Genomic DNA, 26109 nt, shown 5'->3' with positions numbered 1-26109 from the left:
TAAGAATAGTTATACCATGGTGGCTCCATCGAACCCTTTCGAGTGAGTGGGCAGATATTACCGTTTCCAGGAATGTTCACCTCTGGCTGCAGATTCCAACAGTAAACTTCTTATTTTAATGGCGAAGGGTGCAGATATTTAGAACTTATCAGCTTGATTCGCAAACTAACCACCTGATAATGGACCCGCGTGAATTAACTCTGGAATGTAAATCAGCAGTTTTGAAATCAGTGCATTGCGCCAGTTCACGGGTTACGAAAGGAAGTATGCCAAGGGGAGTATGCCAACTAAGAGTGCACGGTTCTGACGTGCGATCCGATCCAGGTGCAGCCAAAATTTGAGTTGTTGCTGTTGGTTAAACTAGATCGAAACCGCATCTGGGATGTAATTTGGTGGTAGGTCCGAAACTGAATTACCACGGATGGTTTTTCAGTGTAGCCTAAATAACGCTATTAGTCAGTACAATTTTTCACTGGGTCACCGCCACACGAATTGCTCTTCAACAGATGCTGCTCCTTATCTGAACTTGATGTAATCCAAATTATGTTATCTTTGTAGTGGCGTGCTTGTTTCATTTTTCCACTATTTCTGAACAGCCAAATGTCTAGGCTAATAAAGAGTATGGTACTTGACTGAAAACAAATGGGTCATAGGTACGTCCAAGTTAACCACTGATTATTTGTGTATGAGCTGATAACCCATTATCAAACTCCCCCCATTCTTAGTGACTGCGATAAACTTCACATGCACGAAGCCGAGTTGTAAGATGTTTGAAATGCTTTAAATACTAGTAAGAGAATCAATGAGATACAAGATGCTCTTGATTTTCTGGTACTCAACTGTCATTATATCGTAATGAAATACCGGATGTATACCATGCTGTGGTAACTCCATCCTGGTCATTTGGTGTGAATGACAAGCGTAGGGAACACTGTCCCTGATATTCATAAGCAAAACGTTAAGAGCCTGCTGCATGCAAGCGCAAAAAGTGTTTGAAAACCCCTGGCACTTCCGAACAAATTCAACCAATGAACATAGGTAACTTGAAGTAAACTAGCCGAAGAATAACAAGGGACCGTCTACCCGAGTGGAACGCCAGGCTATCGGGTAAGCCGATGGAGTCGACTGCAGTTTGGAGTGATCGAGCTCAAAATATGCCGTGTGTCAACCAGCGAGAACATAAGCTAATAGACCAGCTGGCGTAACTGACCATCTAAATAACCAGTCATAGGTAATGTTCACCGTCGGGCTAGCAGAACGCATGGGCACGCGGATGCAACGCTACGCAGCCTACCCATCGGTGGACTACTACAACATTATGCACTGGTAATACCACGTCGACTGAACGTCTGCAACAAAATTTCCAAGCTCACCGATCGACTCAGCCGTTGTATTTCCAACTATTCACCATACAGCCAAATGAACTAATGATAAACTCTTATCGGTTGCTCTACCTCTAACTCTTTAAGGAAAATGATATCGTTACTCCAACGACGTAAGGGAACTTCATTCGAGATCGGTTCATCCATTGGTACATTCGTATCGGTTTGCCTAACGTTAAGACGACCGATGTTCAATAAAATCTTTTATTGAATGTGAGTACAGGGCAACATTTTCCGGAGGAAGTGCATCTGCAGACTGGCCACAGGAACCGGTATCACATGAACCGGTGGACCTAAGCATGGATGTTGTGGCATCTTCTCCTGGGAACCTAATGAGATTTGAAAAATACGAATGTACATCTTTAAAATAGGGACACTTTCGGTGGGATACATTAAAGCAGGATTCGTGCAAGCCATGTATCAGAGTGGTTTCAACAAACCAAAGAGTGACAACGCCCTGATAATGCCAAAGTACCAAGGATTCGAATAACCGCATATTTAAAATTATTCCGTGGTGAAGACTGATTGGACAGCTTTAAGTGGGGTCAGAACAAGACTCTTAGAACGATAAAGGTGAGTAGTTAACTGAGGAGTTGAGTTTAAATGCGCCCGCGCATGCAAGACGCTGTCGGTTCATTTACTTTACGCAAACTATTTACGTTACATTTTGTAAAATGTTTTGGTGTGCGAACTAATATCATCAAGGTACCCCAAACCCATGATTACATTCATGGTTACAACCCAGACCAGTGTGACACTCAACGGAAGTTTTCTGTACACTCAAAAGGAAGTGGTAATAGTAGGAATGAATGAATAAGATAGAGTGTAAGACGAAATGTAGTCATTGGTGTCGTTGAGCATGCTTTCTGTGTCCTTCCATTTGAACTCGAACACCTTTAAGATATGGACAGCCGAACCGGTTAGTTAGCGCGGATTAACATAGATACACACTTGGTTTCCAAAACGTGGTCTTCAAGACGTCCTAAGTGTTCACGTCTTTCACGTTCACTGATCCTGTTAAAACCTTACAAATATTTCCTGAATATCTTTTTTAAGATATATAGGACCTTTTTGTATCGTTTTTCTGATGCCCATGCGCCAATCACACCTCAAACCGACTTGCTAAGCAGCAGCCTGACCGCCTTTGCCCGAGGACAGATAGTTTGGCGTTATTCGAGTGGGATTGTTTGTCCACTGAGATGGAACAAAATGGCACGGAGCTAACGGACACAGCTCAGCTACAGATCCAGTCGAGGGTACCCGTGTATTTGTGTTTACGTTGTATTGTTGTTCAGAATAATGTGATGATCACTTTGGACAATCTTGATGACTATATCGCCGCCTCAAAGAAAACCAACGCAAACGGAAAGCGCCTCTAGACAAGATGACAAAGCAGCATACAGTAACATGGGTTGAAAAAATAAACTGAAAGATTGTCTCAGCATGGCTTATTGCGTGATAAACGTTTAGACGTACATATTTTCTGTAGTGGCGAGACAATATTGTTTTCAGCAGAACAACTGAATAACGATCCATCTCCCTGCAGGACCGTCAAACCCATTTTCATGCGAATATGGTCTGTTGACTGCCAATGTGTATTTGTTGTATCCTGCACACTTACTCAAGGGCACGCCACTAAAATGGGTGATGGTGGATCTAATAAACCACACCGGTAAAACTTTCTTCAAGCTGACCCATCCGGTTAATCCCTGTGTGCGGGCAGTTATCACTTCCAAAACGAAGTGGATTTCAATGTTACTGCATAAGTTTACAATCAGTGTTGCTCGGTATACCAGTTTTTCTGCACAACGACACGACATACATGGAAGTCACATACACAACCATGGAAATATTCTTAGTAGTTCTACAACAATTATGCACCAATACCTGGTAAAATTTCTATGATGATTAAATCGGCGGAACACACCGGGGACAACAAGTCAGAATATGGAATCAAAAAGGCATATAGCTCAGTCCCAACAGTCTTGCGTGCTAGGCTACAGTACCAGCTGTGTTGTATTGTTATGATTTTTGACTCGTACGGGCAGATGATTTATGTCTGGCTTGGTGAATTACCTGCTCAGCATTGCAGTTACAAAACCAGATGACTAGTGCTCTACGTGAAGGTTGTTTGAGAACATGTAAGAGGCGAGACGCGGGCAAAAACAGATGGTCGATACGTTTGGTTGAATGACGTCCCTTTTATGTGAACTAAATCAACCGGTCAAAGCCTGTGATCAGCACAGAATTGTGTACAACGGCCTAATGGGTTTTGACAGTGGAAGCAGAGCAACTAAACAACTAAAGTTTGAATTAGTTGTGACGTTTGGTTCCTTGTTTCGGGTTCAAACAGATTTTCTGGTCTCGATTCACCGCCGAATGTGTGATATTTTGGTCAGCTTTATGAAACTGCTACCCCTGTTTACCAGCTCGATAAGTATGAATGAGGATAAAGAGTCTCATATGACTCAGTTTCTTGTGATCCAAATGCATCTGTCTTTTGTTATTAGATCAAATGCTAAAGTCCTTAATAAGTATTCAGAAGATTCATCAGTAGTCAGCTCGTATTGAACGAGTTTATAACAACTGCAAACGGTCTACACATGTTTGAAGAAAATGGGAGCAAAATGGTCCATAAAAATACGTTTCGGTACATTTTACTCCATGAATTTCTCATTCGACTGAAATTACACTGACACAAATATGTTACTTAAATTTTTAGAGATCCAGTTGAATCACATTTGACTCTCTTCTCAGTGTCATCTTCATACGCAAATTACTAGACAACTCTTCAAAAAATGGATTTCCCACTTTCCCGCACCATGAGATATTGGCCTCTCGCTCAATGTGACGATCGACTGTCATGTTTGTCTGGTGGTATCTTAGGGTTGGCTGTGGCGGGACTCGTGTGTATTTCGACTGTAAATACGTGACATGAGGTGTCACTATTTTTACCATCCGTTAGCTCGACGATAGCCTAGTCAATTGACTTTCGGAAGTGATTATGCTAAAAAATCACACTGAAGCCTTTAACCTTCATCATTCAGTGTTGTTTGAAAAGTGAATATTAAGGTTTCAAAGATTGCATTTAACTCTGTTTATTTCTTTGTGTTTTTTGATTGAGTTATATAAGTTTTAAAAAAAGCACTTAAGAAGAACGCCAGTTTACTTCAATTTAACAAGAAACTAGTTCTTCTCGAAAGATGAACATTTCAAAGAAGCGCCACTCAAATGGAGACCGAAATTTTCAAAGGTTTGCACGATACCATTCGTAAGAGAAAGAAACCACCTGGTCCGACCTACAAAATCGTCTGCAACCTACTACACTACAGAATATGCAGTAGATGTAGAGGTGATTTGGTTTCTTCATTGGATTGTGTGCACTTTTTCGTCGCTCTCAGAAAGAAATATAACAATCAACGCTATTCTACTAGATTAAACTCAGGATTGTTGTAAATTACTTTGAACAGTATATTCTAAAGTGATACAGACCAAAGTACTCAAAGAATTGATGCCAGATAAACAAATGTTAATCAGTAATGTCGCTGAAGCCTCACTAATGAGATCGTGTCCATCCATCAATTTGTTTGTGCAAATTTGCAATGGGTTCAATGCACTTTCAGGACCATCAGCCAGGTTTTGCCTTCAGAATATCAGTTATGCTAACTTGACATTTCAATGAATGAAGGCTTTTCATAGTTATGTAGCGGTTGTATTTTTTATCTTTTATTTCAGCTCAACCAGCATACTGGTGAACTGCATGTTGCCTTGCGTGGGCTGGACAGGGAGCGGAAAGCCTCGTATAAATTCGTGGTAACAGTGACCGATGGCGAGCCCGTGGGTGATAAACCAGGTTTGCCGATCGCTGAACGCAATCATGTGCACACAATAGTCCACATTATGGTGGATGACGAGAATGACAATGCACCGCGAATAATTTATCCAGAGAAACGTCTGGTAGGTATAAAATTTTTGTTAGGAATGATCCGGTGATTGGAACCGAGGTACTAAACTTTTACTGATTAGCTTTGTCGTCATCTAAGATGAACTTCATAAAAGCATTTCTTTTGATAATAATCATCGGATAAGATCCCTATAATATTCAGGAGCGTTAGAACTCATGGTGTTCTGGGTGACAACTGAAGACACACGGACATTTTGAGTTGTAGGTCACAGGCTTTTGTGTGGCACGAATTCCACCACAAAATTTCATGACATCCCCATGTTTTATAACAGAAACAAATACCAAGACTGACATTACGCGTGTCATATAGACATGTGTGTTAGAAGTCCTCGCCCAAAATCAGGCTGGGTCAATAGCAGCTCCGTATTTTTTGGATACTCGTAAAGCTAACCTGGATTGGATAGAAAACCTGGGCTTTCAACTGACACTTTGAGAAACAAGAACTTTGGACGGATAAGTTGGAAGAAAAACACTGAGGAAATCTCTGGAACAAAATGGTTTAAACATTAAAGAATTGTGTACTTCAGAATGTCAGGAGAAATTTGTGAATATTTTTGAAAATTGAATATTGGAAAGCTTGTTAGCTGCGGATCATTCAGTAGGATAAGCATACATTCAAGATGTTGATCCAAATGGGCTAGTAGTCACTGCTAGTGTCAAGGCCTCGAGGGAGACCACTCAAGCATGTCGTTTCATCGGCTGAATGTCCCCTTCACAAACTGACCATAGTCGTCCGTTGATCTTTCAAAATATCATCCATTAGAGTTCTGTCACCCCTTTCGTTTTATTATCCATAACTAGTTGCAGTAGAGCAAGGTTCCCAAAGTTTATCGTTTTTAAAGAAGCCTTCTCGGCTTTTTGGACAGCCTTTGTGAGTACTGGCGCCGTTATAACATAAGGCTAATCTAGGCTTGTGACCGACCGCGCAACCTAATGTTTTACATTCCCTCTAGAAGAAACTTGCGGTTTCATTCGGCATGCTTGACTGACGAAAGCGGGTTCCCATTGTTAGTTCATAGCATGTGGAATTTTACTGGCAAATGGGGATGGTTTGTTTTTTCCAAAGTGGGAATCTTTGAGTGCAAATGGCGCCAGTGGTCCACTGTGGTGCAGTAATACAGGCGTCCAGTGTGGAGTAAAAAAACAGTTCAAAGAAAACAGACATCCGGGCATTGAAAGACGTAGCTGTTGTAGTTGAGTTGAGGGCAGACAACCGTGAGCACTTTAATGGTACCTAATGAGTATGGATCGCATGTCGCGAAATTCAAGTGGAGGGCAAAACGAAATGAGACTAAGTGCTGTACCAAGTGGAGGGCAAAACGAAATGAGTCTGAGTGCTATGTACCAATCAGTCGCCGATAACTGAATGACAGAATATTCATACATATCTCAGGGCGGTTCCCAGTTTTCGTCTATCCATAGAATCGTAAGGCGCTTCCAGTAAGGAAGAAACAAATGTGGAGTGCTCCATGGTGCTTTATCACATAGCCAATTCATTTGAAAACGGAAACAGACTAAAAAGTTACAAGCCGTTCGCTAACGAAAACACAAAGGAACTTGATTAATGAAAATTTGATAACGGAACTGATGTCCAACGACGCCGCTGGAAGCCATACGAATCACCGCTGATAACAACAGTGGTGCGCATCTCACGAACTTCTGCTAAGGTCACATCTTCGTCCTACCGGTTAGTAGCAGAGCAACATAAGGTTTGGATAACTGATCACAAGGTCTGGGTCATTCTTAAGTAGACAGGATATGGCACCACCATCCTATGATTACAGCTCACGGCACGTGATCTCGTGTTGACTGTCTAGCTAGAAATGATATGTGCCGAGAAGGTCCTGTGATGCGGTATAAGTTATGTGTCACTAGAGCGACTTTTATCAAGCTTTAAGATATGTAATACTACAACTTATTTGGCTCAATCAAGTTACCCGTTTGTGCCCCCAAAAGCAACATGCCTAATCATGTTGCAATCAGGAATCATGCACTTCTGTCATTGATATCTGTCATGTGGCACCACAGAGTTTTTTCCATCGTAAGTGGAACAACCTGTAAAATGTCTTAGCGCCTATGGATAACTTATTGTTGACAGCTTTTTAAAATCTGTCGGTTGTGACACTCAGAAAAACGGAACAAGTGAGGTGTAACACAATTGCCGCTTGCTGTGACGGTGCTGAGGAAAGAGTCCCTAGGTGACTCCCTCAGACTGAACTGTTAGCTACATGTGTTTTCCAGTTTAAAACTTGATGATGGCCTCTGACACTTGTTGGCTTTGCCGCAGGAGGTAATGTTTACAAATCCGAGGAATACAAGGCGATGAACTGTGATGAATATCTTCCAATCAATGGGCTGTCATGCGACTGGTCCTAGAACTGTGCAACGACGGAAGAAAAGCGCTGCTGCTTAGAAGTGTGTTCTGCACATGAACGTAGTACGAACTCTTTAATTCAAACTGATTTGCCTACTTTGACCAACCAAATGCTCTGGCGAACTAAGCCTTTTGCTACTTGGCTTTCGTAATCAAAGCTAGTCAAACAGTCATAACACAGCAAACCGATCTGGACAAAGCAGTGACACCAACATTCCTAACCGTTGCGACACATGTGAAAGAACCAAAATACACATTTTTGAGTGGTTCACCGTCTTCGGCTCCGTCATCAAGGCACCGCAGTCTCAAACGCTACGCGGTCTATGGCGTCACCTTCTGAGGGAATTCTGACTGGAGCCATCTTGTCCTCACTTACATATGTGACAGACCATATGGACTTGGGTTTCTTGGGCCTCCATCGTCGATTCGTTACTACACGCGGCTGAGATCACAGAGTATCCTGAGTCTGAGTCATGCTGATTTCACTGAAGCTTACTAACCCAGAATATAATGAAGCGTCTTGTGAACCGTCAATTACAGGCAAAACAGATGGCACAGAATGATAATGATCGTCTAACGTTGTTTCCCCACTGTTCTATTCAAAATGATCAGCAAAGCATTCTTTCATATTCAGGTGGGTTGGTTAAAACAGTAGGTCAAACGAATGGCCTTGAATAAAAAGCAAGAGTAAGTTTCAGTCGCAGTGGTCTCATATATATAAAATGCACCCGCAGAATAACGAAAAAATAACTCCAGGTGGTAAACGTAAAATCCCGGTTTAACTGTACAAACACTCCACTTCAAAAATTTCCCCATCAGATAAATCGTCTTCACTGATCAGAAACATACGAGAATTCCAGCAGTATTTGGCCAGACAACTAGCCTGATAAAATTGACGCTTATCAGTGACTACTTTCTGTAGTGCAGTAGTTTTTGCAAGTGCTCCTGGACTACAGAAAACAGTAGGAAGCAGAAAGGTCTCCCTGACACTTCTTAATAAAGATACCGAAATATTACCACACCTCTGGCAGTGTATCAGTTTGTGGCATCCGTGCATTTAAGCATTGTTTCTTCGTGATCGATCACGTCTGTCTTGGCTGCCTGCACAAAGTAACAAAAAAACCAGACGGGATGAATCAGGCGGTTAGCTAGAATTCGACAGGTGGTTTTGTTTTTTGATGTGCTTTGCGTTTTAGTTTCAGCTGTGTGTGCGCAGAGTTAATTAATGCTGATTTTTAAATCGAATGTGTGGCCGCAACGTCTGTAGCCTGTTGACTCCCCAGAGGCTAACTGTTCAGGTCAACGGTGCGTGAACACATTGTCACTACATGCTCTGCCTGCAAAATGTATTTGGATACTAACTGAAATAAGATTCATTTGGGTGAACGCAATAACTTCCACAGGGGCCGAAGGCTATCCCATGAAGTGGGAGTTTGACCAATGTTCAAGTCAGCAACCTCCAATTTGTGTCATATTTCTCAGGTTTTTTATCCGAAATGACGCTGATTCTACAATATATTATATGCTTAAACCAACGGAGGGAATCAAGCGTCACGAAACTAAACTAGCTCATACAGTTTTCACGCTTTGAACACTGTTATTACAGTGGCTCACTATACCTGAAAGCCTGGAGCGAAGCAAGGAAGTGATCAGGACCGCTACTTCTGAAGAGTTTGGATCATTTGGAAGCAGGTCAACTTCCCCGTCGGTTCACAAAGAACCTATATTCCCTCAGTTACTCAGCTAACCTGTATTTTCCGTCCATAGACATAAGGTGGTGCAGTGATCATGAACAATAGAGAGGATCGTACGAATTTCACTTGTCAAGGCGGGTAGTGCCACAAAGTCATAATGCCTTGTTCGTTTCTGGGTTGTATGATCAATATTTTCCTATAAATACCCATAAATCAGCAGTCAACATCAACAACACGCGCTGATGTAAATAGCACTTTTTTGCTGGCGGTCTAGAATGGGATTTCGGGGTTCAATGTTGAATGAGGTGCAAGTATGCGCAGAGATTAAAGGTACAACGAGACCGGCTTCAAACCAACGGTCTTATGCAGATGAAGTTGAAGCAGGGGCTGGTACCAACTGTGTGTGAATCACGGTAGGGATTTTTGTGTTATCCTAAACAAGAATTCTTAAGAACGAAACCTTGCGGGATAGTCCAGTCGACCATTAAACTATCCCATTTTGTCGGTTGGGGTCAAAGTAGGCCTTCATGAATGACATGAACGAGTCAAGAAAACACTGCCGATAAATATCAAATGCACTGATGATGATCAACAGTAAGGATGTACATTGCTTCTAGGATTTATGGTATATATAGGCTTCACTTTCAGAACGAAACTTTTACTGATAATCCCCAATTCTCCGCACGTTACCAACAAACTCTGAGTAGCTCAATGGAAGAACAATTCACGCGATCAGTCAACTTTTACTCCGGGAAATCGTCACTCGATGAGCCAGTCGCAACGAGACCAAGTAATATGGATTCTATGATTAAAAGACGAGTGGCGCCTTATTCATCCCGGGTGAAGTCAATCACGCTGCCTGCAAGTCGAATGATTAAGTATCCAAAGTACGCGTTGGTAGATCACGGGTTCGAAATACCTTAGAGTTTCGTCAAAATAATTACTGGTGATGATTCTCACTGAAGACAACACAGATGTGCGGTGCTTCTTTCACCCACATGACGAAATTTTTATTGGAAAGGTTTGAAAACCAATAAAATAGTCATTTGATCCGTAACAAATCAGCAAGAATCTGCGGCGTGTGTTCTTTTGAGGCGAAATTTTGGGCCATCGGAATTTGATCAGTACCCCGTCTCTGATTGCTAGGCGAACCGTTTTCGCGTCGCTTGGCAAAATGGCAAACGACTCACTCTGCTCAGGACTGTGTCCCATCTCATCCATTAGTTTGGCGACCGATGATGACAGCATCTGTGCTGCCTGGCTTAATGGTGAGTAGCTGATACAGACTCAGGACTGCAAAGAACACAGATACTCCATGATGTTCACCTTGTGCAAAGAGTCCTGGAAGTTCAACCAAAAAACTTCAGCATCTCTTTTGTCACGCGGACGTCAGGGGCATTTCTCTCACAACGAAGACTCCAGCCAAATCTGCGTTTTTGTTTCAACGAAAGATAGGTACAAGTGAGTGATCCGTTCAAATCTCGTCTGAACACACTTCAGCACATGGACAAATCGACAAACGGACAAAGAGGGGAATAAGAGGACGGTGCCGGTGATGCGTTGCAGCAAATGTTTATCAGCCTAGATGTGAGATATATATTCTGAACGCGTCAAACTGCGTCTCCCAGTGTGCTGAAAAAGACCTTCCGAGGTTTCCAACCGATACTGTGGATCACAAGAACCAACATGACTAAAATACTGTTGTACATCAGTCGTATCAGAACAATGTCATCTGTCGCAGTGTGAATTGCAAGGCGGAGAAGGTGATTCTCAGGCCACTGAGATGGCAGTGTGATCCAAATCATACACTTACATCGGTAACGAATTGCAGTCGATTTTAAACGCAGCCCTCTTTCCAAAAACCTGTACAACTGTGGCCGAAAGTAACGCGAAATTATGCATTCTGACATGCTTATTTCATTCATACGAAGGGAATTCACCGTTATCCCCTGCTGTCTGCGCCCATAAGAGTGCGCCGAAAACAATGAAACTAATGCGACTGACTGTGGTCAACTCCAACCGCAAAACACCTTCTCGCCTAACTTGAAAACATGGAGAACGTAGTACTTTCATATACTGTTGGAAAGTAAATATCAAATGTTCTCAAAAGAATGTGGTCTTAATCGAATTATTAATCAGAAGATTGATTTCATCTGCATACCGAATATTTTGTTTGAGCTCGGTTTTCCACCGACCGTATATGCTTGATGAATAGGGTCATAGTGGAGACTGAAAAATGAGTTGCAGTGGAAACTCCCAAGTGCTTCATTATTACTTCTTCCGAATGAATTACCTAACCTGATAATCAACTGGTGTGCCATGAAACGAACAAAAGAACATACCGGGAAAAGTGTGGTCATTTTTTTGCTACATAAACTGGTTGCAAAGACCTTCCATTGTCAAAACAAAACATCTGCTTAGAAACAACTCACAATCAGCCAAATCAACAGCTATAAATTATTTTTGTGAATCTTTCGACTTAGCTTGGTCCTTTTGTCTAACGTTCATCATCTTGACTCCCCTCCTAGGCCACATTTACACTGACGTGTTCAAATCTACGAAGCTTGCCGTATACAATTGCTCAAATATCAGTCAACGATTCCGACACCGGAATAAATGCTGAGGTACTCTTCCTGCTCAGTCCCTTCCGGATTTCTACATCGGACTCTGTTTCGGCAGTAAATATCAACACTGGTCACTCTAATGCACCGATGTTATCCTCAAATGAATTCTCAAGTTCGGTTCCCTTGAACCATACTCCCGCGCTCTTGAACAGCTCAAATTCAGAAGAAATGGAAATCGCCTTCCGAAATTCGGACCGTGAACCGGATGAACTGCGTTCCGTTACTCTACTGCCATTTCAGATAGATCCCCAGAGTGGTTTGCTAACAATCATTAGTGCGCCGGAGGATAGCGTCTGCGCCCAACCTCCTGACATCCTGAACAAAAAGGACCCTCACACAACTGTGACTGAATATCGTCTCAAGGTTATTGTTAGCGATCGAGGACTTCCTCCTTTGTCGACCACGGCTCTGCTCGTCATACGAGTTATTCCGCTAAATGCTGCAGTAAGTGCTAGTCACAGATCTAGAGTGTGACCAACGGTAAGGTATGCTTTATATAAGCAAACTGTGTTGGTAAGCCGCTTTGTTAATCTCAAGTTTCGTCCGGATAGTCTCACAATCAAGTGCGCGTCTGGTTGGATAGAGTAAACAAAGCTCTGCAACGTGGGGTTTCGTGGCTTCTTGTTCCCCGCAGCCAATTCAGTAATTTCACAGTTGGTTAACAGCGCCTGTCAGTTGGGAACACAGAAATAACACGTAGATCTTCAGTTTACAGATTTCGTTAATATATAATGTCATGATACAGTGCAGTATGTATACTATATGATATATCAAATAACGTAATATATAGCAGTGTAACGATAAATAATAATATAATATAATGGTATATGTGATATAGGATATATAACAGATTTAGCTTTAGTGAGCACGTCAAACAGTTACATTCAAATGTTCCCAACATTCAGCTGACGTGAATGTGATACCAAGTCAACGTTTTGGACAGAACGAGAGCAGAAATTCGATCAAATATTTCTGTAAAAATCTCGAAATGGCTCAGGAGTTAGGGCGCAAGCATACTGACCGAAGTGCCAGTGTTTAGAACCCAACCTCAGCATCTAAGCCGCTCCTCTTAATGCTTGGGCAACCTGGTAGTATCTCGGCTCTCGTGCTTCCTCCGGGTAGTACGACAGCTAGACATCAAATGAGTATTAATATTTCCTACGTTGAGTGATTCCACTGGTCTTGTTTGGCCTAAATTGTTGGCCACCTACAAAGGCTTCCCATCCGTTTTTTGTACTCCTCCGCATTGAAATTTTTTATCCAGGTTCATGGAAGCAATGTTGAACCTTGATTAGGCATAGAACCCGCTTGTTCTGAAGGCCATACTTGGGGAGCCCTGTACCTATTTCAGTAAGGACTGTTTTTTATCCGGGTATTGTTGGCTACTTTGAAGTGCTTTTACTGTGAAGCACCAGTGCAAGCAGTGTCAGTTGCGATTGTCGTGCTTGATTGCTGAACCCATGTAAAGCATTTGATTAGAGATTATGCTAAGTACTTTTGCGAACTAATTACGGCAATCCATAAATCTAATAGGCGGTTTAGTTCAAGTACCCATGCGTAACTGAAATTATCAGTTTTATTCTTTCGTGTCAGTTGAATATACAATATGATCTTGCGCTGGTATTACTATGGGTATCACTTCATGCCATATTTACCTGTTTATTTGGGACTTTGAGAAACTTTAAGACAGTATACCGAGTGTCGTCACTTGAATACTACTACTTCTCAACAGAATTGCATCAAACGTTTTTAGACCAGCGCAGCTGAAATGAGTCTATTGCTTTTGTATCGGCACTTGGTTCGCCCTCGCTTAGATCTACTTCTGTATGCTTTATATTTTCTAGAGTCCAGTTGCCGATGAAACTTTCGCTGATTCCCCCAATATGGGTAGCATCCAGCATACGGTTAACAAAGAAGGATACATCAATGATATGCAAAATTACCACCTTGGTCTTCTGCAGGCCCAAAAAGACGGAGAAACTAACTCAGAATTGGATGCACGTTACTGGAGTGTACTCAACTCACCCGAGGTATTCTGGGCAGCAATCATCTGCTTGACAATCGCAACAGGAGTGCTTGTGTTCTTAATTATCCTTGTCACGATTGTGAGTTGTGGCAAAAAGCGCAAAGCACTCGTCGATTCGACTGAACCGCAAGAAAATGAGTGGGCGGATCATAGCTTGCCGGTTAATGTGGAGGAAAGAGAATTCATGCAACGGAGCAACCTGGTCAAGCCATCACTTGAATTAGAATTGAATACTGCTCGCTTTTCACCAGGTAAGATTGTTTTAAAAATCGACATGGATGAAGACACTCTATCCAGTTGAGTTTTTATCAAACATGTATTCACATAATTATCTATTGAGCAATCGTCCCCATGTCCTTGTGCAATTAAGCTTCTGAGTCCAGACCAGAAAGGAAAAGTATTGAACATCCATAGTACTTTTCTTTTGTGTCCGTAAGGTTTTTATTACTATAGTTCAGTGATAGCACGGCTGGTATCTTGGAGAATCCACATCAAAGAATAGAACTAGTTACCTTGAGTTTCGTACGGCTCGTAAGTGTCCCAGTAAGTATCCTGGTTCTGTCAGTCAATCGGCTGCCTTCCAAGAAGGACAGCACCATAGAGTTTGAAGTCTTCCTCGTGGTGATACACATGGCGGATGGGCTCCAACAAGAGCCGAACTCAAGTATGATTGCATTATTTCTCTGAGGAATATCCAAACCAACAGCGCCACCACAGAAAGTTGACTGTTCAAACAAGGTTGATATGGATGCGGATTGAGTGAATTCCGCAAACAGGCAGTGCTAAATTTACTCAATAATTTTGCGCGTTTGTCATGTATTTTGAAATATACAATATGTGTTCAGCAAAAAAACATTACAACTCATGAGGGAACCTTTTGCTCAAGTCGTATGAAAGGGAGTGAACGTACGAAACTCGTGGTACCCTTCCACAGAGGTTACTGGATGTGATGATCCGAAACTACTCTAGAAAAGAGGCACAAATTTCACTTTGTTTTACTATCTTTATTGCAACAACAACGACAGATCAGATGAGCGACCAACGCAATTACATAAGGTTCAATAGCCAGTGCTGAGGAATTCAACCAGACGAAATCAGTCTCGTCATTGCTTCAACAAGTTGAATTTCCAGCAGCATTCCAACCTAGCCTTATTTTGTCACATCGTAAAAACTTTGGGACATTCCTTTTCAGAATGTATGATCCTTTGATACATCTATTATTAGCACAGTGCCTATTTTGTAAACCTATACAGTGTATTCCTATGGCGCATCTAAATTCACGCTGAGCCCCATGTATGTTGCAATGATGAACGCTAAGTTGCTACTACCGGAGACACCCCTGGTTGTGCTTGGATTGCCTCCTATTTCAATGCTCCTTGTTGTCTAAAAATCACCACAAGCCGAAGGGTATTAAATAAATCTGAACGGTCATTGGAATAATGTCGTGATCTATTCTGGCCATTCTACAGATTCTGAATGGTCAAAATGGTCCATTATCTAAACTAGTCACGTATGTTTATGTTGGTTTGGACGCTCTGGTTTATAAATATTCTCTCCACAGAAGAAGTTCGGCTGTGCTACATCTTTCTCGCATGATGGGACGTTCCTCTGAAGGGGAACCTAACTAGGGGGATAACATTACATAAATGTATATATATATATATATATATATATATATATATATATATATATATATATATATATATATATATATATATATATATATATATATATATATATATATATATATATATATATATATATATATATATATATATATATATATATATATATATATATATATATATATATATATATATATATATATATATATATATATATATATATATATATATATATATATATATATATTCGTGGCATACGGATAAGTTCTAAACAGATGTGTGCAAACACTTGTTCTTCTTTTATCGTGGATCAATGTTGAGTACTCTTATTATCGCGGTACATTTTGTCCGCTTACGATAAAATCACAGATTCACCCACAAAGCATTCGCTGGGATATTATACCTAGAATGTCTTGTCCATGTTTCTCCGGTCGAGATTTGAACAACCAGAACTGTTCATGGCACATTATGCGCCTTCAGGAAAGGTGAAATTTCTAAAGACAGTTGCTTCCTTTAGGAGAATCTATTTTGATCTGGATATGCAGGTGATAAACCAATCGTAATTTTGTCACTATTATCCCCACGGTTCACCTAAGGCTGTTCAGAATACGAAATAACCAGTAGTTGTATATCTGTCACAAAGATGCAATCCGTCTTGTTGTGTTCAGTTGCACTTCTTGCGAAGAGAACAGGCAGCCCAAAACCCACTTGATGTATGCAATAGTGCATTTGTATAGATTGATGTGGTACGTGATTAATCAGGAAAGAAATGTTACGCAGAATGTATTGGAAACTGGAATTCTCATCACCAGCCTAACTCTAGCGTCCAAAAAACTCATGCTGTCATGACAACGAGAAAGAAAACCACGAACTGGTTATCCGTACAATACGGACTCTAGTAGCAAGCGCAAAGCACGGACGAGATTTTGGTCTATCATAGCACTTAGGACACGCCCACCCATTAGGGCTATTCCAACTAGCATATTACCTACATGCTTAAACTGAGTGATTCGTCATTATAGTCAAGAAGATATAGAATGAGGGTTTGCCACTACGGTCGTGATTGATGCTACCCGTGGAATGTCTATAATACGGGCTCGTATATTAATGTTTATTGGATACTGACGAAATGCCAACGTTTACAATCTCTCGGCCGTCAGAATTCATGCTTAGACACAGATTTTCCGGGAGGAATTTCTTTCTAATTGTTAAATATAGATAGTGCATGGCAACACCTAAGATAAACCGAGAAAACTCAAGAGATCCTCGAATTTCCACTGGTCTTATCGCATAGATGATCACCAAATCGACCTTATGCAGAGATAAACTATCATATGGAAATCAAAGCAGCGTTAACTGCACACTTGGCTGAATCACTCAGTTTCTGATTCTGGACAAAATTGTGATTCACATAGTCCCCCTTGTGGTTCAGTTGGAATTGTTTTCAGGATAGAGGTATTTTCCTCTTACAAATTTACTCATTTACATACTATGGAGGAAATGTTGGTAGCTTACGTAGCGTAGATGGTCGTTGGTTTGTTCGCTGACCTGAGCATTTTGATTGCAAACGTTTCATCACCAGTCGATGTGACATCATTAGTGCGTTGTTGGAGAGCGTGATGGTGTGTAGCGATAGAGTGGCGGTTTTGGTGGTACTTCCCAACACCCCCGGAAGTATTCTAGCATCCCAACCTCTGGCTGTGAGCAGCAAATCTATCGATATAAATAGTGGTATATTTTTCGACGTCATCTTTTTCAACACCATGAAGTTGTCCTGCTGTACTGCACCTATTCAGTGCATTCTTTGTCAGTTCGCGTCGCTTGACTGATATATATGAGAGAGAACTGTGAGGTAAAGAGGGATCGTCGTGGCTAACCGCGCCTGAGCAACTTCGCGTCCAACGGTCGAATACCTTTCGATCCATAGCTAAAGTAGCAATGAGTCATTAAACGACATGAAGATGACATTAGATTTCCACACTCCGGCTTTTAAGAATATGATCAACATTATGTCACCTATTGAACAATCGAATGGTGCAGTGTAAAGGCTGTTCGAAGGTAAAATGGCATAGTATCAAACTCGTTAAGTAGTCATCACGTTCATCGCTGTTCACCGGAAACTTTCCGCTTCATCACTGCTCTAACCTGCTACCAACACACTGCACGCCATCTAGCCACTGAGAAAAATGAACGAATTTGATGGAGGACACGAAGCAAATGTCCACTTACAGGCACACTCTGTTGTGACAATTTCGTGAGAAACGGGTGTCAGACGAGTGCGGTGAGAATATGCCCCCTTTACATCTTGACGTTTGTCATTAGACCTATAAGGACCAACCCCATATTACGTAATTGTTTTTTCCAAGCGTGAGATTGAATACTCAGCTTTCTGAATTTAGAAGTGGAGCCAATGGTAGAAAAGCGAATCACGCGGATCCAAATACACATCCAAACGGTATTTTCCAAAAATTGTTTGCACACGCAAAACACACATTCGTCAAAAGTTATTTCTGCTATTTGTAATCATGTGTGGGCAACACGAAAAAGCGTTTTATCTGATTTAAGACATTTTAGTTGTTTCGCTTGTGATCGGTCAACTGAAGATCTGATTGTAATCCCTCTATTGTCTCGCTAAGCTGTACACTATTGTTGCTAATCTGCAAAAATGACTAAGCTGCACAGTGGTATCAGCTGTCCAGCATACTCTCGCTACCTCTTAGGACGAAATTAAAAAAAATACTTCTAAAAATCGCTACTGCTTTTTCCAAACATTGCATCCTGTTGGTGAGAGTTTGCTTCCACATGGTCCTCATTAGACATTGTTAGAAGCTAATTCCACTTTTTGGTAGAACCAGCAGGATAATCTAACTTCCTCTGAGAATTTTCCTTTCAATGCTAGGAAAAACACTGGAACTCTTAAAAATCATCGTTGCGATCTATCGAGGTGACCTTCCTGATAAACATCTCTACTATTTTGAGATCCTTATCGAGTTACAACTCTCAGTGCTTTCAGCAGGCAATCTGTTTGCTACCAGGTGTATATAATGGTGATGATCGTGCTGTGTCCAAAATTCGAAGTTTTCGTTCGAGTAAATTATGACATTGGACTCTCCAACTTTGACCCCGACTGCGATGTGAAGCCAAGAATTAGAAAAATCTGAGCTGGATTTTTTCTTAGCCATTACTTGTTACTTCTCGGTCTGTCTTCTTTTCGCTGGGTTCCAGTGAACATTAGTGGAATCAATCAAGATATGAATAGAGTAAATCAGTGAGTTCAGTTTGGATGACATGAATGAGAAAAAATTCCGCTGACACTGTTCAATTTCTACCGGATCTCGTTTTCATATTTTCCCATTTGTCACTTCATAAATAGTTTCGTAGGAGATGCTCTGAATGGTGAAAATTAGTTGAAGATGGGTAATCTCGGCTGACATTTTGTATGCGCCAAGCCAAACGGAAACCTTCATTGCTTTATATGCTAATTGTAGCCAATGCCTGGTGAATATTCGATTAAAATGTGACTTAGAAACCATTTTTTCTCATTTCCCCCAAATGGTTGGGATTTGTTCACCATATGTCAATGCAACGAGCGACAAAAATTAAGCAAGCTAACCTGCCCTGTTGTAGGAGTCTTGACAGGACGTCTGTCTGGTGTTTGACAATTAGATCATGCCTCCAGTGCCAAGCGGAAGCCTCTCACAGTATGCAAATGGGCCGTGTGAAATGCAATTTTGGAAGTGGAAGTTTAGGGTGGTGAAATTTAACTCAAGCAAACCACTCGCCAACTAGACCGCCTCAAAATCGCACGGAAATATGACAATTTGGCTTCAGGGAAAGCCCTGAAAAGAACCTCTTTAGAACAAGAACGAGATACTTGCGATCCAAAAAATTCATTCCGAACGTTCGTACCTTATGGTCAGCCAAAAAAACTACGATAGATTTGAACAAATAGAGTAAAGTAGCGAGTAGTTTTGAAACTCTGACTCCTTTAGAATTCCAAATACACTCTGACAAGAAGTACAATGTGCTTAATGACGTCATCCAACGTTTTCCTCTTCCTCCATTCGCAACAAAGCCCCCCTTCACCGTATACGAGTCCACTTACTGAATACGTATGTGATGTCAAAATTGTGTACAGATTTTTAGAAATATCCTTTGAAATCCCGTGACTTGATGAGATTCTTGATCCTATGGAAGCATAGATAAATTGGATTTGAACGGCAGGTTCCGGAAAACCGCACTGATGTTCACCACTAACGAACCAATTGCTAGCACATCTGTATCGTGGAAACAAAGGCACATGGTGGTTTATTTCCGTCAGAACTTCAACAACTGTTTAAACAGTTGTTACGTAAAAACTTCCATCAGGCGGCATGGGGAGATTTTGACAAAAGCAAGAGAGTCGGAAGCTAATCACACATTGATTCGGTGCAAGTCCAATTTTCCCTGTTGAAATACATAAGAAAGAAGGCACCACATGTGAAGAGGGACATATCGCGGCTTCCGGAGCAAAAATGAGAAGTGGTGATTTGAAAAATAAAGTCAAGCCGGTTAGGCTTACGAAGACATGACCCATTAAAATAGCAAGGAGCTCGCAAAAGCTAAAGAAAAAATTGCGGTACTGTAATGAGTATAAGAAAGCATTTTAAAGCGGTACTTTTGCCAAAAGGAGAAAATGTTCAGGTATTTGTGAAGGTTCAGAGGAGTATATAACTGCTGGGTCTGAAAATGCCTCCGCGCATACTGCTGGTATCAATCCTCTGCGATTTCTGTACCAGGGTAAAAATTCGCTGGGTTGGCGGGCACACATATCAGACATAACTCAATCAGAAACGTCTGGAACTTCAAAACAAGATGAGTATGTAAATTTTATCGCATTCTTTCACCAGAGTGTGAGTGAACGCGAGAAGCACGGAGTAATGCAGAAATTAATCTGACCCTTTCTGGTGAATTCAGTGAAATGAATTTCAAAACGGCGTATTTTAACGATCGGATTAGAGGAATTTTTTCTTCTTGGAAAATGGTCCTTAATATACCATACTAATTTTGGTCTTCACAGAATATGTTGTATTTAAATGTGCAATACGCGCATTTAGTCGTGCACTCTTGTCTATTTATTTTTTCTTACTAGGCTTGCATCCGGTTTGAGATAAATAGTTAGTGACTTTAATCACATCGTGTCAACTGTAGTCTATGAACTCACTTCTATCCTGATCAGTTGAATGTTGCGTCTTGTTCAGCCTCAGTGGGTTGTCTGCCGTATACGGATATAGGCATCAACCCTGTCCTACAAATTGTTAAAATGGCACTTATAGCAAAAGTATCTATCGCCTGGTTGATGACATCCATCTCACACAACTATCACAATCCTATGAAAACCACTTCGGCAAATCAGCAATAAAACTAATAGAAATAATGGTAATAACAACTATTCTTTGGGGTCAGGTCACAGAACACATATGTTCAGCCTGATCTAGTTAGGAAGAATAATTTGTGGTTCTTGTCCAAGCCCAATGCATCAAGCAGTGCTAAGCGAAAGCAAAAGCGCTTCATACTCACCTCATCCCAGCAAGTGTTGTTCATTCACATACGTTTCAAAATAGGATGCTGTTTTGTTTGCTGGGCTAGACAAATTATTTGAAAAACTTCAATCGCCGGTCACGGCTGTCTGATCACCACAAATTCAAAAGGGGGCTTACAAGTGAGACAGTTATATGGCATTGAGTAGTGGTATTTGGGTGAGACTCAGACTGACGTTTGATTTGTGGAACGGTGCTACTACTTGGTCTATTATCATGTGTTTTGCTTTGTCGATGATGTGTTGGCCTTCAGTGCAGACTCTTCTGCTCTCACCCAGTGTAAAACACAGAGTGCTTGCAACTATGCAATTCGGCAAAGAGAGTGACGAGAAGCGTTCCGCAAGTTTATGATAATGGTCTCAATAGACTGTGTCGCAAACTGCGAATAGAACCCCCCAGACACCGGATAATAAACCAACAAGTACTCAAAGATTTGAGGAACCAAATGTGAGTGATCCTGCTGAAATTCAGCAAGAAGTATAAATTACAAGCGCACATTACAAAACGAACATGTCAAATCAAACCCCGAACAAGGAGAAATACAAGGTATAAAAGACCCACGGAAGAAAAGAATTCTGATACATTCCGTCAGGCTGTTGACGCAATGAGTGCTGAAGAGACACGGTTGGCAATGAGGTTAAAATTCCCCATAGAAAGTTAGGTTTTTATCCAACACTTTGGGAACCATTCTTTTAGGAAACTGCTGCGCAGTATCGCTATATTCCTGTTAGGTATTATGCTGATCCCCAGTTAGTGAAGCGGAAGATATCATATGCATTGTGGAACAAACCAAATCATTTTTTGTGTGCACTATCTCAAACTCAAGTGTAACTTTGACTCAAGTGCATAGGCAACCAGCAATTGGAAAATGTAAGCTGTCTTGCCAAATTGTTCTGCATTGAGTTTCATTGTCCGGATACTATTTACTATCGCCTTTAATTAGTTTTCATCGGTGGATTTTCTTGCTTTGCTCTCATTGAATTTGTAAGATCAGTGTTATCCATATATCCGCCAGGCATTTAAGTGTAGACGAGATGAGATTTGACGAACCGAGTCATCTGATTTTCATGCTGTGTAAATTAAGCCTAAGGAGTGTTCACATGGATCATACGTCCGGCAACAGTGACGTTGCAGAATGCCCATTTAGCGCCAACATGTTTAGAAAACGTCTACTGCTGAAATTTTCAGGGTTCTGAACGTCGCTATCCTGAATTCCGTCCGAACTTTCCTCCTAAACTGATGGATGACACCTTGTTCCAATAAAAAGTCCCAAAGAACGTAAACAGACTAGCCTATCAAGTCTCCATGGGAAATATCTTAGCACGATTGGTTACGTTCCTCACATACTACTTATAGCAATCGCACAGTGTCGCTCCCCTAATGGAACCCTTGTTTGTCTTCAATTCCTTGGCCTTCTATTACAGTTATTTTCATTGTATTCTTCTGTATACTATCCATTCCATGATATAGTTCATGCACTCCTTAAATTTAGTTGGCCCCCTGGCGAAGACCACACGTGTAAGTGCACACCTTTGTGACGTTAGGAACATTGTATCTGTCATAACTGCATTATTAATGATAGTGGGCTGCCAATAAAAAATCACTCGCCTTGGTGGTTGTAATTAGATATTGGTGTATTGGTGGTGCGTCATCACAGAAGGCTTGCCCTTAGACTTTGTCTGCTCAAAGGAGACCAATAATCAAAACTGGTTTGTAGAATAAATTGTTTCGTGTCGAGTGCGGGTAGAGAATCTATATTCATTTTCGCAACACGCGCATCAGAAATGTACCACTGTTTTACATCAAACGTTCACGGTTATTTTCGGCCCCGCAATTAGTGAGATAGGTTTATTCTGACTCCACACTGGTTGACTAAGCCGCGTCTATTGAAGCATGTTACATGCTCCCAGTCACTGCGATAGTACCATCTGATACATGATGGTACATGAGGCATGATTATATACCACCAGTGGCGGCTACCAAACCTCAACCACTAAGCAATGGACTTCATTTTCTATTTATGTTAAATTTTCTTTATTTTTTTGAATGCAATATGAGCTTGTCAGGTTTTTTGAAACTCGAGGATTTTCTGCTTCACGGGTTGGCCGATAGGACGTCTCACTTGCTGCACCCTGTTCCGTGAGTCAAAGTTGGGAGGTCGTATAGACTGAGGGTGTAAACATGTATGTGAACTTATGCTCGCTGAATACCACAACCCCCCCTGATTACCGCATTGCGAAACATCCACAGGTCTGTGCATTTAAATGTAACAGTTAGTAGATGATCGGAAAGCATCTGAGTCTGGGATGAAAAAACTTTCACCGTAAATATCCTAGAATGGTTGCATCTGATTTGGTGTGAAAACTTGCATGAAGATCTAAAAAACTTGCTTTAACGCCACATAAATTTCAGCTGGAGATATGCATTTTATCACGTATGAGTGAACTTTGTTGGTTATTAGCTCAGCAGCTCATCAGGTTACGGTTCTTTGGGTTATTTCCTCGGGTCATTATCATCTGTCCAAGAAGTTGCTAATTCCAGTATCAAGGTGCTTACCACCAATATTGAGATGAGAATCTGACATGCGCTTTGTCACAGAAATGAATAGCAATCAGCGTCCACTTTTTTCTAGATACCCGCGAAGTTTCATCTTCTGCAATCGAGACACACATCGTATAGACTACCGTAAAACCAAAAATCAGCGGGAAAGGAAACGAAAAAATTTTGAAACACAGACTGTACGTTAATGCATAAACGACCTGGAGAAATACCAGTTTTCTGGTGGCCTTTATCAGCTTGGTGATAGTTCACTTATGAAGACGCCACACTCGCTTTATTCAAAAGGGTTTTTACCTAGGACAACCCTTGTGCAAGAAGCATATGTAACTTATCAGTAGGTTTCACACTGTTCAATCACATATGTGACTTTTGTGATATTGTTTGAGATCAGACACTTTCCGCAAACAACAGCTCTTCTATCGTCCATAAACTTCTGTGATTTTTAAGAGCGTTGTTCTTGTTTATCTTTGGTCTTGGGAACAGATTTTAATTCTCGTCATCAGTATGATAGCCAGACGGATATGGGCTAAACTTCCGCATATTTAAGCCCAAAATACAGTAAAGTGAAAGTATCAGTTCAACTACCGACGAATGGTTGATTTTTGGGGAATTCCTTCACCATTATGTTCATTCTTCTAGACAGCACACTGAAGGCTTGTCTCGTCCGACATCATCATCTGAGCATAGTTTCACAATATTAACCGGTCTTTCTTCACATATAAATAGGGGAATATACACTAATTAAATGAATTCATTTGCTCACATGATCCACTGCTGTTAAAATGAAATAAAACGTGTTTTTGTCGTAACTAATTTCATCCAAAACGTGCTTACACATCCGCTGTTACGTCATCGAATTTAGTTGAAGTCGGTCCTGAAAGAAATTTCATTTTCTATCCACCGTGGGGTTTGCCAAATTGTGTTTAGCAGGAGAGGAGTGTAAAGATTTCCAAATTTTTAGTCATGTCAGCCGACAAATAATACCTCAAAACCTGCATAGCCAGGTGGCTGACTGAAACTACCATGATTATGTACAATTTTCCAGAATCTATTTCTGACTCACAGTTAGATTCTGATGTCTGCATGCATTTTACAGGTTCACCAGCCAAACGATTCCAGTTAAACAGTGCTTCTCCAGTAGTGTACAAGTTACCGAATTGGCAAACGAGCCCGTACCCAGTCACCTGCAATCCAATAGCGCATTCCCACACGGGTGTGCGTTACGATCCCTATTCTCCACTACTCACAATGTCATCGTCTACAACTTCAGATGATCATGCAAAGCGTATGCCGAGGGTTGTAGATCACGTTTGTCAAAGACAGCTTGGACTTATGGAAGTTATTGGGACGAATCAGAGTGATCAATGCAATGGATATCAGAAACTTTCTCCCGCTTGGCGTCAGGATCCACTGGACAGCAGGTGCACTACAATTGAGCAAGATTTGTTCAAAGTAGAACGGGCTGGGTCGGCCGATTGCGCCGGGGTGCATGCAAATCTCAACAATCTAATGCAATCTTCCTTCTACAGTGTCGAAAACCTAAACAAACTGAGTGACATGAACCAGTCAAGACCTGAGACCTACAACGGTTCAGAAAGCAAAACCCGTAGAGAAGAACAGCCGCAGGGTGAGCAATTGGCAAGGAGTAACACGTCAAATGTTTTCAAGCAAAAGCCAACATTAAAATCTAGCCCGTGTTCCCCAAAATTAAGCAATTCAAACGAAATTACTTTTGTTTAGGAAAAACCCCTAAACGGAACATCTAATGCGTCTGAGACTGCTTCGTTTAACTTGTAAATATAAACTTCTTCCTGCGTATTGTTTATTTTGGGCTGGATAGGTTGGCAAGTTTCATCATCAACTGTCGTTGCGTTCTCTTTTGTGGGAGGCAGCTTATGTTAAACCATTCTGTAAGATTTGGAAATACTTTTCTTAAAGTATATTCAATCAAGCTACATGAGTGTAGAGCACTATTTTCGCCTTTTCCGTAGGGCTAATATCTGACCCTCAGATCGAGATCGAATCTCAGTAATACACAATCAGAAGAAAAGGCCAAAGAACCTATGAAATCACTGCAGCTATCAACCAACTTCGTTAAAACGAAAACAGAAAATATGAGTCGTGTCATGACCACTTTCTCCAGAGTAAGGGCAGGTGGAAACAACCGGAACGATAGTATATTTCGAAGTTGAAGAACCACAAGAAAGCTTGTGATAACCAGTCAGCTACGCACTGTAGAGTAAGTTGAACCTTTACGACTCCTCGCAAATTTCGATTATTTG

The 26109-nt window shown here is 41.2% G+C and overlaps 1 protein-coding gene across 1 annotated transcript in view; it reads left to right on the top strand.

Annotated features, from left to right (window-relative positions):
* The window catches only part of T265_07041 (hypothetical protein), a gene marked incomplete at both ends in the record, with an annotated part of 42372 nt that extends 16733 nt beyond the window's left edge, over positions 1-25639 (top strand). The window contains 4 exons of the mRNA XM_009172465.1: positions 5118-5339; positions 11943-12482; positions 13883-14315; positions 24924-25639. Coding sequence (XP_009170729.1) covers positions 5118-5339; positions 11943-12482; positions 13883-14315; positions 24924-25567 — 1839 coding nt within the window. The remainder of the gene's footprint in view (positions 1-5117; positions 5340-11942; positions 12483-13882; positions 14316-24923) is intronic.
* Between the last annotated feature and the right edge of the window lie 470 nt (positions 25640-26109).

This window comes from Opisthorchis viverrini (genome assembly GCF_000715545.1).
Source record: "Opisthorchis viverrini unplaced genomic scaffold opera_v5_158, whole genome shotgun sequence".
NCBI classification, from domain to species: domain Eukaryota; kingdom Metazoa; phylum Platyhelminthes; class Trematoda; order Opisthorchiida; family Opisthorchiidae; genus Opisthorchis; species Opisthorchis viverrini.
This window is presented reverse-complemented; position numbering and strand designations above follow the sequence as displayed.